This window comes from Protopterus annectens, chromosome 1.part2 (assembly GCF_019279795.1).
Source record: "Protopterus annectens isolate FY-2018-M chromosome 1.part2, PAN1.0, whole genome shotgun sequence".
In the NCBI taxonomy this organism is placed as follows: Eukaryota; Metazoa; Chordata; order Ceratodontiformes; family Protopteridae; genus Protopterus; species Protopterus annectens.
This window is the reverse complement of record NC_056727.1, coordinates 1,244,307,184-1,244,324,630: the sequence shown is the minus strand read 5'-3', so window position 1 is coordinate 1,244,324,630 and position 17,447 is coordinate 1,244,307,184. Positions and strand designations below refer to the sequence as shown.

Here is a 17,447-nt window from a genome sequence, read left to right as displayed (position 1 = left end):
CAAATACCAGCACCTCACACACATGAAAGTCCATAACTCCTCCATAAGGAAACCAAAAAATCTAACTGGTTACATTTACAACCCTACTTCAAGACTAAAAGCTCCCACCTTAAAAGGCGGTGATATCCACCCCAACCCAGGCCCAATCAATGTTACCACAGTCACAGCTCACAACACCACTTCTTCTACCCTAACCACCTTAATCAGTCTCCCAAACTTCCTACTAATAGGTCATCTTAATATCCGCAATGTCAACAACAAAGTTGCCCATCTCCATGCCCTTCTTGACATTCATTCCTTTGATATCTTCTGTCTTACAGAAACTTGGTTAAAACCAGAAACGAAGGACAATGGGATAATGCCCGCAGGCTATAATATGCTGAGACTAGGCCGCGCAAAACATAAGGGTGGAAGAGTAACCATTCTGTATAGAACTGGTTTACAGATCTCCAAAATACCCTTTACCCCCCCCCCCCTTAGACAGTAAGGCAGAAATCCTTATCTCTAGACTTTAAACTAAACACTAGCAAATCCCTAAACATCACCTGTACCTACCTTCCTCCAGATAATAATAACACTACAACAGAGAATATTCTAAGCTGGGTTTCCACTACCTATCCACAAGAAGCAATTCTATTAGGGGACTTTAATACTGACTGGAAGTGTTTCAACACTAACAACCCTTCCTCACATATTGACCTACATGGCTTTAACCAATCACCTCCACTGCTAGAATTAACAAACCAAATAAAAGAGAGTATATTAAACTGGATTCTTACAAACCGACAACAAACTTATAAAGTTGGAACCTTACCTGATGATGTGAGTGATCATACTTTGAAAGAATGACATTCCTAACTCCCCCACATTCAGGATTTTAAGGTCAAATAAGCATTTTAACCCTATATCTTTCCAAATTGAACTTGACGCCTGAGACTGGAACCCTCTAAAAACACTCCCTCTTGAAGAGGCTGTTAAATATTTCAACTGTAAATTCCGAACAATCCTAGATGAACACGCACCCAAACGAACTGATAGAATGAACTCCAAGACTGCCCCTTGGCTGTCAAAATATATTAGTAAGGAACAAATCCTGGGCTAAATGGAGAGCTACTAAATCCATCTCTGATAAATCAAACCTTTAGACAATAGAGAAATATCACAAAACGAGCTATTCTCACTGATAAAAAGAACTACTATTGTAAACTACAGCAAACTCACCGTAATAATCCACAAAAGTTCTGGTCAAGCTTAAATAGACTCCTCCATCCTGGTCCCTCCAGCACACCCATTCCCACTCGGAGTTGATAATAATACCCCCCAGCAAACTGCCAATGCCTTCAGCACCTTTTTTACAGACACTATACAATCCTCAGCCCGCCAACTATCCATAGACAGCACTATTCTCCCTATCTCTTTACCTGACACTCTACCTACCTTCCAACTTCAACCCATCTCTACTACCTACATCCAAAAACTTAAGCTTTGCACCCCCTCTGCAGACACGTTACCATCAGAATATCTGCAAAGAGCTGCTAAATCAGTAGCCTACCCTATATCTATCCTTATAAATAGAACCATCAACGAAGGAAACATCCCAGACATTTGGAAAATCTCCCATATAATCCCTTTACATAAAGGTGGTAACTCTAATGATTATTCCAATTACAGGCCTATAGCTCTCATCATCCCTAGCTAAGGTTATGGAAAAATGCATTCATCACCAGCTAATAAGACCACTTAACCCAACACAATGTTGTTGTTGTCTTTCAGCTTTTCCCGGTTAGGGGTCACCACAGCGGAACTCCGGTCCACTAATGATTGGCAGTTGATTTTTACGTGCTAAGTTGCCAGCCCTAACGCACAACCTTCAACGAAGGTACGCCCATTCACGCATGTCTCCATGCAGAAGACGCTCTAGCTGAGAGTCGAACCGGTTAGCATCTTACTGTGAGACGACAGTGCTACCCCAGCACCACAACACAATATCTTAGCAAATTGCCAACATGGTTTCAGGCCCTACCACAGCACCACTACAGCTCTCCTTTCTTTCACCGACTCCATCAACCGTAACCGTAATAGCAGTAGCCTTTCCTCAGCACTTTTTATTGATTTTTATCTAAAGCTTTCGATATGGTTAACCACTCCCTGCTTATAAAGATCCTTGAATCCCTCTCTCTAGACAACAAGGCTATCCTCTGGTTTAAATCCTACCTTAATAGGCAACAGGCAGTTCTCTGGGAGAATAAGCTATCCTTCCATCTCCCTTGGAGTCCCTCAGGGTTCCATTCTAGGTCCTATCCTTTTCTCCTTGTTCATCAGTGACCTCCATGCTGTAGTCCCTCAAGCAAACACTATACAATATGTGGACGATTCTACGCTCATATGTACTGCCAATACTTCATCTGAACTTCAAACCCTAACCCAGAAAGTCTTCAGCACAGTAGAAGCTTGGTTCTTTAAATGCTGCCTCCTGTTGAATGCTAAAAAGACCAAGCTCTTGCTCATTTCACCTAACACTAAGCCCCCCCCCCCATTGATTTCTCAAAATCCACTAATGGCACCCTTACATCCCCAGACTCCTCCACCAAACTGCTAGGCATCACAATTGATAGCAGTCTCACCTTTGATAACTATATTAACAATACCATTAAAACAGTAAACAGAAAAATAGGTCCTTATATAGAATAAAATCTTTCTTAACCCCAACATCCAGAGTTAAAACTGCTCACTCCCAGTTAATCTCATCTCTTCTGTATGCTTCACCCATATACACTAACCTAAAAAAACTAATCTTGTCAAATTAGCCAACACCTATAACAATATAGCCAGATTTGCCACTGGGAACTATTATAGAACTCACCATTATCTGAACCTACAGCAACGTGAATGGTTAGAACTAAAAAAACATTTTGATATTTTCACAACTTACCATAGTTCATAAAATATTTTACCAACCAAACAATACCCCTATACTTTCCAACCGTATTACCCCTTACAGAAATCTCATCTCCTTACGATCCTCCAGGAAACTTCTTGCTAACACAAGCAAGTCTAATAACATGGCAGGCGACTCCTTATTTAACAATACAGCTGGAAAAAACTGGAATATGCTGCCGCAAGAGCTAACTATACTTCCCTCACTGCCGCTTTTTAAACAAAGGCTCAAGCAATACCTTAAGACACACTGGTTATGCCCCTGTTCCAACCCTGACTAATCCTCTACTCGACCACTGTACTGCATCCTCTCGCTAAACTATTATGTTGTAGCCCTTTTAAGTAGCGAATATCTCAAGTAGTTTTCATAAGTCTTGTCATGAATGTTATGTTTCAATCGTTCTGTATATATTTTTTCTCAAATAACCTTCTGTAAAATGACCTTTCCTATTTCTGCATAATCATTGGAAAGAAATCTATTCTTTCCTCAATAATTAGCTGATACTTAGCATTATAACATCCTTTCTTTGTATTATTGTTGCAGGATATATATGTGTGATATGATCAGATGAAAAAAAAATTATCTGTGTTCACAAATGGAGCTCATCTCCCTGGGCCTCCACTGAAAATGGACATACATCCAGCTGGACTAGCCCGGTTAACAAATGTAAAATAAAAATAAAAAAGTGTGAAGGTGCAAGGAGCAAATGTCAGAGTTTTAGCTAAGCAGTCCAATCCTTTGTCATTTTTAATTTGACCCGACTGCACATTGTGTTCAGGACTCCAGATGCCATACTGCTTTATAGACTGTATTGTATTATGGTACCTCTGATTCCTGCACTCTTGTTGTCACTTTGAGTAATCCATTAACTCATCATTGTTTTTCAGATATGCTTTGAATAAACCTTTGTATTTGCTGCATAGCTACAACTATTTTTAAAATAAAATAAACCTTGGTATCTTTTCTTCAGATAATCTTTAGGGATATTGTAGTATTATTACTCTATACATGTAAAGTAAATTTGTTGAGCCCTTTCAAGTTTAACATACCAACTCCTGTATTTTAGTTGACTGAGCTTTGGAATTTACTGATTTGCTTCTGAACTTTGGTGCTGAAAATGTTGCTCACTGTTAACACTTATTTGACTCTCTAGTGGTGTGCAGTTTTACAGCATTTACCTCAAAATGTTTACTTTACCTGTCCATTGGGCTAAACACATGATGGAATTTCCCCAAAAATCTGAGTTTTTTTTTTTCATCTTATTCCCTTTGGCTGCTCTCCAGTATTGAACAAATTTCTCATTCCAGCCAGTAATTTGTTCTCCCTACCCACATCATCCTTTGAGTCGCCCTGTTTTTCCATGAGGACTGCAAGGTTGTAAACATTGTGTCTTGTCACTCAGCCAAGAGATTATCAGATGTGTGAATGCTTCCTTTCATTCTTTGTGCCCAGCTATTGACGTACGAGATGCAGTTGAGCTTTAGTCATTGACATAGTAGACCATGGCATTTAGTAGCTGCTTGTCCTTGTACACTTATTAGTATTCAGTGTGATCATAACAATTTTTTGTCATCCAAGATAGTGTTACAATTCTGAGAGCATGTTTGACATGGGCTTTGGTGAAATGCATTTATCTTGGTTGAAAGTGTACTTCCCTTAAGTTTTGGATGAAGATGTTCTGTTACAGGGATACTCTTGTATTAAGTTTAAAATGTTTCTCAGTTGTTCTTGGGAACAGTATTTCTGTTTGCTTAGTATTTAAGTTTTACAGTGGTGTCCAGTTTTCATTACACTAGGATGGGATTGGGAATAAAAGCCTTCAGTAGCTTTCCTTACAGATGTGCACACAATTTATATTGGTTTGTCCTTAGTTTTATTGATTGATTTGTACGTCATTGGTAATGAGAGCACCCTGCTGAAAATTGCAGCATGCCTGGGCTTTTCTGATGGTTGCTGCATATTGTGTACTGCTCTTGCTAGCCTGAAGCTTGGGTATGCATTACTAGGATTGTAAGATGATTTTGATTACCTTAATCGTTGTTAGCAGGTATGTAAGAAGTTCATGTCAGTCATAGATGCTGTATTTTCACTGCTTAGTACTGAGTTTTGATGTATTTTATCATGACTTCCATTTAGTTCTTGTCTAAAAGCCCTAAATGTATACTAGTTAAAGATTTAAGTTTAGGTTCTTTGTATATTCAGTCCCTATTTGCCGAATTATCATTGTGGTAGCACCATTGTTCATTTCTTATCACATGACCACGCCGTGTCCATGTTTTCTAAATGAGTGAGTAAATAATGACTAGTATCTGCCACAGTAACTTGTATGACAACTAGTGGTTCATATTGTTTCTTACTTAGAACTGTTCTGTTTAAAGCTGTAACTATGAGAGATCGCTATAATTTGTGATCAGTGAAATTTGACTTTGCTTTTCATAGTTAACAGCTTAGTTTACTTTGTCGAAATCCTTTCTGTACTGACTGAAAGGAGCATCAATTGTAGCAACATATTTTGTAGTGTTCTGCATTGTTTAGCCCAGTGGCTTCAGATTCCCAGTGTGTGAGCCATGTGCGTCCCTTGAACACTTAATCTGACCTGTGAAGCTTTGCTCATATCCAGCTTGCTTTTTTTCTTCTTTTTCATATAATTGGTTTGTGATCTGAACTAGATTCTTTGTGAGTCAGATTGACTGTAGTAACTTCTGTGTCTCATTGGCGTGATTATAGAGCTTGTGAAAGGAAGAGAGAGTATTCGAGGAGGTCAACAGCAGGAGAGCTTTATGTCTTGGCAGTTCTGCTTTTAATCTGTTTAAGGTACAGGAAGTAGTATAATCCTAATGTATGATCTCTCTGAGATATGGTATATGTAATTAGCAGATGTGTGTGTGTGTGTGTGTGTGTGTGTGTGTGGGGGGGGGGCTTGGCTCCCCCTGCAAAAAGGTGAGTTGTTTTGGTGTTTTGCTTTTTGAACCTTTGGGATTGATGTTTTGATGATCGACTTTATTGTACTTTAATATTTTGAAGCACATATGCGTAGATGTATGTAGACACACCACTGCTAATCTTGTTGACTAGGGTAGAGCACTGAACTATATGGATCTATTATAGGCACAAACAAGGGGAATAGTAGGAGTAGAAGGCTAATATATTTCAAAGTAATACTAGTATTTGTTACAACACTATCTCTCGATAGTCACAGTGGAAGTGCATAAACAATGAATTTTAACAAAGCGTAGTTAGACATGAGTTGTGGTAAAATATACAGCACTAAATTGTAGTGGAAAGAGTGCTACGATTATGCTCCAAAAATTGGGGAAAACAGAAGCTTATTAAGCACCTCTTACTGCTATTAAACTGTGAATGTGGACTAGTTAATATAGACTTAATGTCTCATGCTAGATCATTAACATTGAAGGGACAACACAGCTGTGCTTCCAAGAAAGAAGTTCTCAGATTCGATTCTCGGATGGGGTGCCTTTTGTGCAGTATGTCCTTCCTGTGTTTGCATGAGGGTTCCCTGGGTGCTTGGTCTCCCCCCCCCCCCCACATTCCAAAGATATGCAGTAGGTGGACTAGATACTCTGAATTGTCCATAGGTATGTATGTATATATGTATTTGTGTGTGGTCTAGGTACAGGGTAGCAACCTTGTCCTATAAAAGGCCAGAATTTGTTATGGAAATGGCAACAAAGACCATTGTCAGTGGCATAACAGGGAGAGTGAGGTCCTTTAAGAGTAGTCGGCGGATACTACAGAGTAGTGGTAGGAAGCTGTTAAGCACTTCATTAGGACTGTTAAACTGTTTATTTTGAATCTTTACTTTTTAAAGTGTTTTAACTGATTTCCAGTGTTCATCTGTGGTGGCCACACACTGGGTGCAGTGGCAAATGTGTTACAGCTTTCAAAGCTATTAAGCACTTGACGCTACTGATTTTTTTTCCCTTTAGTTTTTATAATGCATGGAGCAGATGAATTTCCCAGCACTACAAATAAATTATGATTAGGAGCTTGAGTATAACCTGGATTATTATCCCTTCTTGACTTGGATGTCATGCTTCACCTCTTGAACTTCAGTCTAAAAGGGAATTTCTTTGCATCCATGGACACACAACCTGGGTATGATCATGACTTGAATTTAATCCTGTATATTAGGTTCATAGGTTCGTACTAAGCTAACTGCCCTTGCGAGCCATTTTAAGCTTGGCCAAGTATCCCTTGTGAGACTCAAACCCTGCACCTTGTGTTTATAAGGCAAACACCTTAACCATTAGGTCACCCTCCCAACCAAAGGACAAATAGTTCAGAATTTTTCACTAGGAAAGCACTGGAATAGAAACCGTTCTGAGTATATGAGAATACAAATTATGCTTGGTTGGGATCTGCATGTTAAAAGTGATACCTCTGTATTAAAGCAATTGTATTTGTCTTTTTAAAGAATGGTTTTCAAAGTTTGAACAGAGTGCTTTATGTTGGCTGGATGAGCCTCCAAAAGTTTTGTTCTCAGGATGAAGCAGTGGTATTTGCTGATTATATAGGTGTGTATATGTATTGGGGGGGGGGGGGGTTAAAGTATATGTACGTTATAGAAGTGTTCATCCAAGGATGTTGTAAAAAGATCTTTTGTGATTGCATGACCTTCACGAGAACAGAACAGGATTCTGCATGGCTTACTGCTGATTTTTTGTGACAGTTGGCATTATTTCACACAGCTAAGGTCTTGCCAGTTTAATTCACTCTGTGGGTATGCTGTCTGTTGTGGACTTGAGCATGACTCTGGGCAATTTTGGATGAATTGAAGATCTGCTTTACTGCAGCACTTTTTCAGTAAATAATAATTACTCAAACATCAGAGAAAACTGTATTCATTGAATAAAGGAATCTGATTAAAATACATTTTTAGCTGGGCAAGCTGCCTTTATGCAGTGGGCTGTTCTTCCTGCACTCCCTGTTTATTATAATTGTGATGTCATTCCATGTTGAAGGTGATGACATTCCCAGCAAGCTGCAAACATAAAGCAGCTATGCATCAGGTAAGGCACAGAATATCCCATTGAAGAGCTGTGTAGAATGGTGTAATGCCCCTTCAGCAAGGCCTTTCAGCACTGGGCATTACTTGCAGATGCTTTGGAAAAATGAAAAGGGTGACTGGTGGCTACCCAAAATTGAGGAGAGATTTGGAAACTGGTTGCTTCACTGGGAGCAAGAGGACACTGTTAAATTGCAGCTTTCAGAGAATTTCATTAAAGGAGAACCACACCCAAAAACTGAAGAAAAAAAGAGCAAATCTTGAACTTTTCTGCATTTCAATGCTTCTGTATCAAAGGCAGTGGTTACTGTTACTTTCTAATTTGTTATACCCCAAAATTATCTATGCAATGGCTAGCATTATTTTGTTTTACTGTCAGTGGCTTCATCTTCCTTGCATCATGTTAGAGGGACAGAAAGAAATCCTTAAGGTGAGGGAATAATTTACTGTAGTTTTCTCTCACATCAGTGGACAACATTGCTGTGACTGCTTACTTTTCACTGTCAGCATCAATTCCCATTTTTAATTACTTTGCTTTCTTTGATTTTCATTATTGGCCATCTCTGTTGCAGCATTTTAAGGAATGTTTGAATGACAGACTTGAAAATGTAGCAGTGTTGGTTGTTTTTTTTTTTTTTTCTTCAAAGTAACAATTGTAGTTCAGTGTTAATGTGGGAAATCTGACCCTTATGGTTAATAGGAGTTAATTGGGCTAAATGGTTTGTGTTGAATTTGCAGTTTTAAATATTGTAGCTAGAATTAGTCTTTGGTGTTAATCTTCTTTCCCAACTCCAGAAGAAGCACACAGTTTTGTATAAATTAGTGTAGAAAAAAATGCAAAATTATATATCGACAGACATTGGATTAACATACTTTCTTTGTGGCAGTGAGTTTTATTACAGGGAAAAGACATTTGCATCTGAAAATAAAGCTTGAAAGACGTGACTTTGTTCAGACTCCAGGCTACACTATCTGAGGTGTGAATCTGTAACTGATAAGAAAACAATGACATTTAAATGTGCCTTAATGGCTCTGTTGTTGGGATAAGTTGGTGGTGTTCTTTCGGCTTTTCCTGGTTAGGGGTCACCATGGCGGAACTCCGGTCCGCTAATGATTGGCAGTAGATTTTTATGGTGCCGAGGTGCCAGCTCGACGCCCAACCTTCAAAGGCACGCCCATTCACGCATGTCTTTCGAACGCCACTCTACTGCGGGGAGGACATGCAGACTCCACACAGAAGGTGCTCCAGCCGAAAATCGAACGGGAGAACCTCTTGCTGTGAAGCGAAAATGCTAGCGCTGCACCACCACGGCTACATATTTGTAAAAATAAGGCTTCACTGGCCTGAGCAAGTAAGAACCTTGTTGCAGCGACAAACTAGATCCGAGGCAACTCGAGGCGAATCACGGGACAGGGACCTGTCCCCGAGCCACCCGAAGACCCCGAGCCCTGCAGCAGGCCGACCCAGAACCGGCTTCGAACCCATCAGCAAGAATGAATGGCGAGCTAGAACAACTTCACATCTGAAAGTTTTGCTACATGGATGTGAATACCAAGATACAAACGATTAAAATGTTTTTAGTCCCTTTATTCTTATACACAAGTCAGGCATACTTTTATCAACCGGAGGAGAAGTTGTGGATAGCAATTAAAAAAGAGTTGAAGGATTTTATCTGGGAAGGGAAGACAGCAAGGGTCAAGTGGGATAAGATGATTCTACCAATACAAGGTAGACTAGGATTACCTAATTTGAGGGGGTATTTTAGAGGAACACAGTTAAGGCTCTTATACATAGCACAGGCAGAAAGCTATAATTCATAGTGGAAAGGAATGTTGTTGGGATAAGTGACCTAACTTAATTACTGTGCCACTCTTAGTAGCTGTGGTGATGTAATGGATGAAACAGATGCAGGAAAGAAAGGCAAATATAATTATTAAATTATGTTTTTTCTGTATGTGAAGTGTTAGTCTTGGATTTTGGAAAGAAAAACTTGACTTTTGGGTCGAGTTCTCTATTAAATGATGGAATGCTGCTGGGTTCCATGCTGGGATCAACCCCTGCCCTTTTTCAGTATATTTTCTTGTATGTCACATTTAGTTTAGAATATCAACTTGTTTTAATGTCTCCTTAATTGCTGCTGATAGTGTGCAGTCTCCATGCAGCTGTACTAGGTGTCATTATGGTTTAATTGGTGGCAGCTGGGTGTGTTTAATTAAAAAATATCATCTGGGTGTGTTTAATTTAAAAAAAAAAAAAAAAAATCAAGGTTATATAATTTGAATGGGGTACTCTGCTTTCATTCTTGGTGAGAGAAATGTAAGCAAGACCGAGCCAAAAAGTTTTAGGGTACTCCCTAAACTGAATCCTGCCCTAATGGCTACTCATCCATGAGTTTGGCGGTGCAGATTTAATTTTCTGTTGGCGAGGTTATTGACGGGTACTGCACATTGCCACCACTTTAAAGTGGTCTGGCACATGCACTGTGTACCCAGTCAAACATTTTTTTGCAGTTGTAGCCTTGTATGACTTACTGGAAAGAGCTGCTGATGGGCACGCTGTATAGCATCATCTTCACTAGACTCTGCTGCTGAGTCTGCTCGTGTTTCTGAGGGTGCGTCTCAAATCCCATGCAATTCAGTCCTTTTATTATCTGGCACAGCTTTGGAACTTAATTTTCCAAGTGTTTTCTCTAGTTCCTAACACTGAATGTTTTTAAGAGGCGTCCAAAGGCTCTGTTGTTCCATCCTTCATTTTGTCTTTCAGTATTACATACTCATTTTAATATTTAGTAAGTTTTTTTTAAGTGTGAATTGAGCCCTTAGAAAGCCAGTCTACTAACATTTTTTTTTATTTTTGTGTTAGTAAACTTGTAGAATATTTACATTTTGAAATCGGTGAAAAAAAAAAAACTGGTGTGGAACTATCGTGTGCATGTATGTGGAATGTGTGTGTGTGTGTGTGTGTGTGTGTGTGTGTGTGTGTGTGTATATGTATGGATATACATATATATATATATATATATATATATATATATATATATATATATATTTTATATCTTACACACACACACACGCACACATATGGTACACAACTATATGTACATGTATATTAGGTATACACTTACATTTATATATGTCTAAACTGAAAAAAAAATTACCGAAACTAGGAAAAAAATAACAAGTTGTCACCTCCAGAAATGTGGATGCCAGCTCCAAAAAAGATGTATATCAAATGTGTAATGCTGAAAACACCGCAAAGCGAGCCAGTCCATGAATAAAATTGTTAAATGAAGTTTTTATTTCATAATGAGCTTTTCGTTCATATTCTACAACAGACTTCTTCAGAATAATATTCTATATGTAGTCATATACATAATCTGTGTATGTATGTATGTAATATATATATATATATATATATATATATATATATATATATATATATATATATATATATGTGTGTGTGTGTCTCTCTGTATTTTATTTGTAAAAGGGCAGAGGCTGGCAGTAGGACAATAGTGCTAGAGTGTTTTATGTGAACAAACTTCTGAAAGACGTATGTGAGATGAACTAGTTTTGTATCGTAACTTTTTTTTCTCTCTACAGCGAAAGATCTACAGAACTACCACTCATGTTCCTTCTGAGCTTGGGAAGATTATGGACCCTGAGACCTTTGAGAAGTCTCGGCAGTACCAGCTGGATAAAAGTACCTTCAGCTTCTGGTCTGGCCTCTATTCAGAGACTGAGGGCACAGTGAGTATCTGTTCTTTTTGCTGTGACAGTGTTTGGAAAGTTAGGAATTCCCCTTGGAAAGAGAAAATTGCAAGAGACCTTTACATCCACATGTAGATTTTGTATTGATTATATTAGCGTGATTGTTAGGAGAATCTAAGGATTATTTTTTTACCCACCTTGAATGTCATATAGCTAAACTTTTTGGTTAAAATGGTGGTCGTCTTACTGTACATATGGGTATTTCACAAAGTGCAAAATCTGGTGATTTTAGCTTATTTACATAATTGTATTGTCTGTAGTGAACAGTATTGCGGAAAGTGCCAGCCTTCTTCATTCCAGGCTGCTCTTTGTATGTTAAAATCTGTGCACCTTCTAGCAAGCTTGTAACTGTAGTATTACTAACAGATGATGCTATTTTGCCAAGGAGAGCGGTACATCTGGCCAGCATATCAAAACTCGGTCACCTTCTTCTTGTCTGACACATGATCTCCTTCCAAAGGAGTAAGGAGGTACATAAGGGACATATGGGTGCACATTACCTCCTAAATTTCATGCCACCAGTCCTAATACTGAACTATTGCTTCAACTTCAGTCTGTCAGTATGATTTGTGCCCCTTTCGTAGCTGATGGACAGATAAGTATCCCATTTTGGGGACCCCCTCCTACTTTTATTTACATTTATATTAAGCACAGACCAAATTGCTGTTTCTCTGTGGTGGATTCAAGATGCAAAACACTGAAGTTGGATGCAAATAAATCTTTCTTCTTTATTAAATTTTGTTGAGCGCTTTCATCTGCGTTTCAGATGCACCCAAAATATAAACAAACATATAAACAAATCAAAAATGAATTGTTTATATTTTGGGTGCATCTGAAACGCAGATGAAAGCGCTCAACAAAATTTAATAAAGAAGAAAGATTTATTTGCATCCAACTTCAGTGTTTTGCATCTTGAATCCACCACAGAGAAACAGCAATTTGGTCTGTGCTTTATATATTTGTGGACTGTTTCTCCTTTTTGTTTTTTTATTTACATTTGGCAATAATATTTTTGTGTATTTCATTGAAGAGAAAAATGTGATTGTGGAAAGAAATTCCTCACAGAAACTATTACCTAAAGTGCCTTTATTGCTTGAGTGGTAATCGCAACTTTAAAGACTGTTTGTCTGTCTGTCATTTGTTCTCAAGTCCAAACCTAGCTGTCTATTTTTCTTAAAAATTTACTTTGAGAATCAAAGGCTTAAGGAACTTGCGTAAGGTAAAATGGCCTCTTTGTCTTCATGTCCTGATGTCCTCCTTATGCTGAAAAAGAAGCATAAGAAACCAAAGCTCTTGGTTTTTGCCATCTCTTCAGACCTAGATCTCTCTCTCGTCTGTTGAGCCATTCGACTGTCTGATTCCTTCAGTTGTTCCCTGTATCACGACCCTTTTGGAGGTTATTTTACAGCCTTCTCTCATGTTTGACATGACCAACCAGTTGTCCATTTCTGGCAAGGAGGAGGAACCACAGCTTATTATTTCTGAGGGACATGAGGGTCTAACTCGGATCTTAGTTAGGGAGGAACTTCCTGGTTCCTTGATCGAGGTAAGTTGGGGATTACAGCCACCATGTTTTGTTCAGGGAGGTGTCTTGTTTAAGAACTAGAATTTAAGCATGCAGTTTCCCAGCAGACTTCTAGGGATCCTCTGAAGGAATGGTGGGATTTTACTTCATGGCTTTTCAAAGTCATTGGTTCCTTAAAGCCAACTTCATTTTCTTACTGCTGCTCTTTCTACTCCTCCTCTCAAGAGACAAAAAAAGAGGTTTCCTCTAAAGAGGATGATTCAGAATCTTGGATGTAGGGATATAATTATTTTTTCCCAAATGCATTCCTCAGTGGTTTATACCTCCTGAGGATACTGGTTCTCCTGTTGTCTCCAAGTGAAAGTTCTTCATTATCATTAAAATGATGCAGCAGTTTCAGTAGGAAGGTCATTAACTGATGTTTAGAAAAAATAGTATGCCCTTTTGGAAACGGTAGTGCCAAAATCCTCTGCTATTCCTCCTGCTTTGGGCACCTTTTCAACTACCTCTCTTAATCCCAAGTCTCACCCACCTGCCCCAAAGAAACCTGATAAATTATACAAGGTTCCATACTCAGAAATAAATCATGTACAAGGTCCCCTCTTCAGATCCAGCAGTTTCTCTTTCCACTGAAAACTGCTTCCCTCCTCTAATGTTTTGCCCACTGATAAAAATAACAGAGGCATTGATATGGCAAAAAGGTATACCCTTCTGCTACGTTATCTTTTTGACTATCCGTTACCAAACCCATATGTTCAGATAGTTTTGGGTAAGTCTTTGCTTATGTCATACTTGATAATTTAATAATCATACATTTATATACATGAAACAAACCATAATTTTAGTTGCGGACATAATACATCACATGTAATCTATCCAGTCATTGTCAGTCTAACATTACGTAGCTCTTTCAGATCTTGCCTTCTTTTAAACCTCGTTTCTCATCTTCCTGTATTTTCTACAATTCCCATTTTTTTCTTTGTAATTTGCCTCTACTCTTTTCTAAAGGTCCCATTTCCAGTTGCTTTATCTCTGTTACTATATTCACTACTTCTAGTACAGTTGGTATAGACTTTGATTTCCATTTTCTAGTAATTGCTTTTTGGTAGCCAGAATAATTAGATTCAGCCAGGCCTTACTATGTCTAGGCAATTCTGATTCTGTATCACAGCCCAGAAAAATCATTTCGCTAGTTACACCAATTTGCTCACCCAGCTAGGTAGAGTAGTCTGAAAGAAATCTTTAAAGTCTGCCAATTCATTACACACACACAGAATATGTTCCTAGTTATTTCTTATTCCCCATAACACCCCCAACATTTGATGGCTTCCTGAGGGAATAAAATCTTTGGCGTCTACTTGGGGTATAAAATACTATTGTAAACACTTCCAAGCAAAGATGACTTTGTTATATTTGGGAGACGTACGTATAACCCACCATTGTTTCTTTGAGAATAGCTTATCCAGTGTCTCATCCCAATCCTTGCTAACTTCCCCTATTTGATTTTTATAGTTATCGTGCAATATTTTGTATGCTGTACTAATTTATTCCTTTTTTAACAGCAGCTTTCCTTCTAGATTGTACTAAAAACTCCTCCAGTGCTGGCCTTACACTTAGGATCCCCCCTATTTCTTTCTCTTTGCCTATACTCTGATATCAATCCTTGATAGGGAAAGCAATCTTTAGCCTGCAGTCCAAATACATTCTTCCCTTTCTAATTATTTGCTCCCCAAAAACCTTGGTTCTTTTGCTAGTCTTCCACATATTCCAGCTCTCTATTGCCTGTTCCCCTAATTGCAGTCATCCCTATTGGCAGAGTTTCCTTTCTTCATTCCTGTGTTGGCTTGGTTCTTGGAATACTTTCTGCTACTTTATGAATATAATATTCTGTATGATTTTTGTTGTTCTCTGAATTATAGGTTTCTGTTTTGAGCTATGTATGCGAGCCTTAACAGTGTAGCTCTGAAGTACCCCTTCAAATCTGGTAATTCAAAAGACCCTTGTTCTATTGGAAGAATTAGCTTTATTCCACTTGACTGTTGCCATCTTCCCCTCCTGGATAAAATCCTTCAGCTTTTTGTTAATTGCTATCCTCAAATTCTCCTCTGGTTGTTAAAAATATGCCTGACCTGTGTATAAAACTAAGTGGACTAAAACTTTTTTACTGCTTGTAACTTGCTATCCATAGCCATATAATAGAGCTCCCAATTTTTGTTTTTGTGTTATCACTTGTTTAGTCTCTTCCCATGTATCCACTGGTGCCACACCAGAGTTTTTTTTAACCCATACTTCTCAATACTTCATTTTATATGCTCCCCCTCCCAATAAATATGGTTATTGCTGAACAAATTTTTGTGTGGGTACATAATTTTATAGCTATTGCCTTTGTTTTAGCTTCATTAATTTTGTATCCTGAAAAGATTTGAAACTCCTCATAATGTTCCACAACACTGAATTGTCCTTTTCTGGTTTTATCCGGTATAAAATAAAGGTATAAATTAATATTATCTGCAAATAGAACCACCTTTTCTTGACTACCTTACCAATTATATCTTTGGGTTTCTGAGTCACTTATTTTCTTTGGTTCTAAATATAATATAATGCAAGTAACTAAGGGGAAGGAGGACACCCCTGCCTGGTTCCTCTGTGCAAACAGAAATTTAGAGAGGAACCCTCACATTTTTATTTTCATGTCATGTATCCTCCTAATCAACCTTATAATTTTATCAGGGAATGCAAATGCTTCCATTGCCTTGCTCATAAACTCCCAGCTTTCTCTGCATCAAGACCCACTAACAGTGGTATGTTCTTACTTTCTGCTTCCCCTTGTTAATGTTGTCAAATATTTTGCCTCCCCTCCACAAAACCACATTGATCTATATCTTTTGGCATCACTTTTGCCATTATTTTAGCCATTATAGACATAAACACTTTATAATCATGGTTTAGGATTGAAATGGGCATGTATGAAGCTGTATCTGATGGGTCTTTACCCTCTTTAGGTATTACAGCCACCATAGCTTTCTTCCATGATGATGGTGTTTCTCCTCCTCTTAAAGTACTGTTAAACAAAACCTTCCAGATCTTGATCAGCTTTTTCTGTCCTAGCTTACAAACTTCCACAGGAATACCATCTGCTGTTGGGGACTTTCCTGTGAACTGGTTATACATCACCATTTTTATCTCTCATCTTCCTATCCCGTTAGTAATTGAGCCTAGTCTACCTCTAACCTTGGCATATTTAATTCTTCATTAAACATTTTCCATTTCTACCTTTTCTTGATTTCCATATTTCTCAATTTTGTAAAGATTTTCATAAAATTTACAAAATATTTCTAGTACCTCTACAGGATGTCTTGTTATAGAGTAGTTGTGTAAGAGCTTACCATAATATTAGATGTCCTTCTCTTCCATGTTGCAGTATTCATAACAGTACGGAGGTGGCTGCCTGCAGCACTGGACATCTGGCCAGTATACCAAAGTCTTAGGATAGAGGGGGTACGTGTGACGTTGCATGTCAGAGCCATAAACTGACATCTGCATATACCCATACCAGAAATGACTGCCAGATACAGTAGTACTCCTGGCAAGCTAGAAGAAAAGGAAGCTCTTCAGACTTGTGTATACCACCTGTCAATGAGGTAAGAATATTTTAGAGGTATGATGCAGGTTATGTTGTGCCCTATTTGGATGTAAGTAAGCAAGGGAATTCCACACAAAAAAGGATAAACAAATGAAAGAAGGGGTTCGAGGGTGGAACTGAATACTGCAATATGGAAGAGAAGGACATCTAAGGTTATGGTAAGTTCTTACACAACTATTCTATATTCTTCTGTTCTCATGTTGCAGTATTCATAATAGTAGGGAAGAGTACCAAAGCTTTAGGAAGGAGCCTGGGAGGCAGGGTCGATGAGACCCTGTAAAATTGACCTTGCAAACCCAGCTCTTGCTCTAGAAATAAAATCTAGTTTGTAATGCTTGGTGAAAGTATGTACAGAAGACAAAGTGGTCGCCTCCAGAATGGAAGCATAGTCCAACACCCCTAAAAAGGCTGTTGAAGATGCAGCTGCTTTAGATAGTGAGCTCTCACATTGGAATTCAGTTCTTTTCTATGGAAGGAATAGTAAAAAGAGGTTGCCTTAGAAATCCATGAGGTAGTTGTCTGTTTTAACACTGCCCCAGGGTGA

General features: G+C 38.4%; 1 protein-coding gene across 1 annotated transcript in view; it reads left to right on the top strand.

Annotated features, from left to right (window-relative positions):
• The window catches only part of ZMPSTE24 (zinc metallopeptidase STE24), an 842,432-nt gene that overhangs the window by 46,044 nt on the left and 778,941 nt on the right, over positions 1–17,447 (top strand). The window contains exon 2 of the mRNA XM_044060120.1: positions 11,568–11,714. Within this exon, the coding sequence (XP_043916055.1) occupies positions 11,568–11,714 (147 nt within the window). The remainder of the gene's footprint in view (positions 1–11,567; positions 11,715–17,447) is intronic.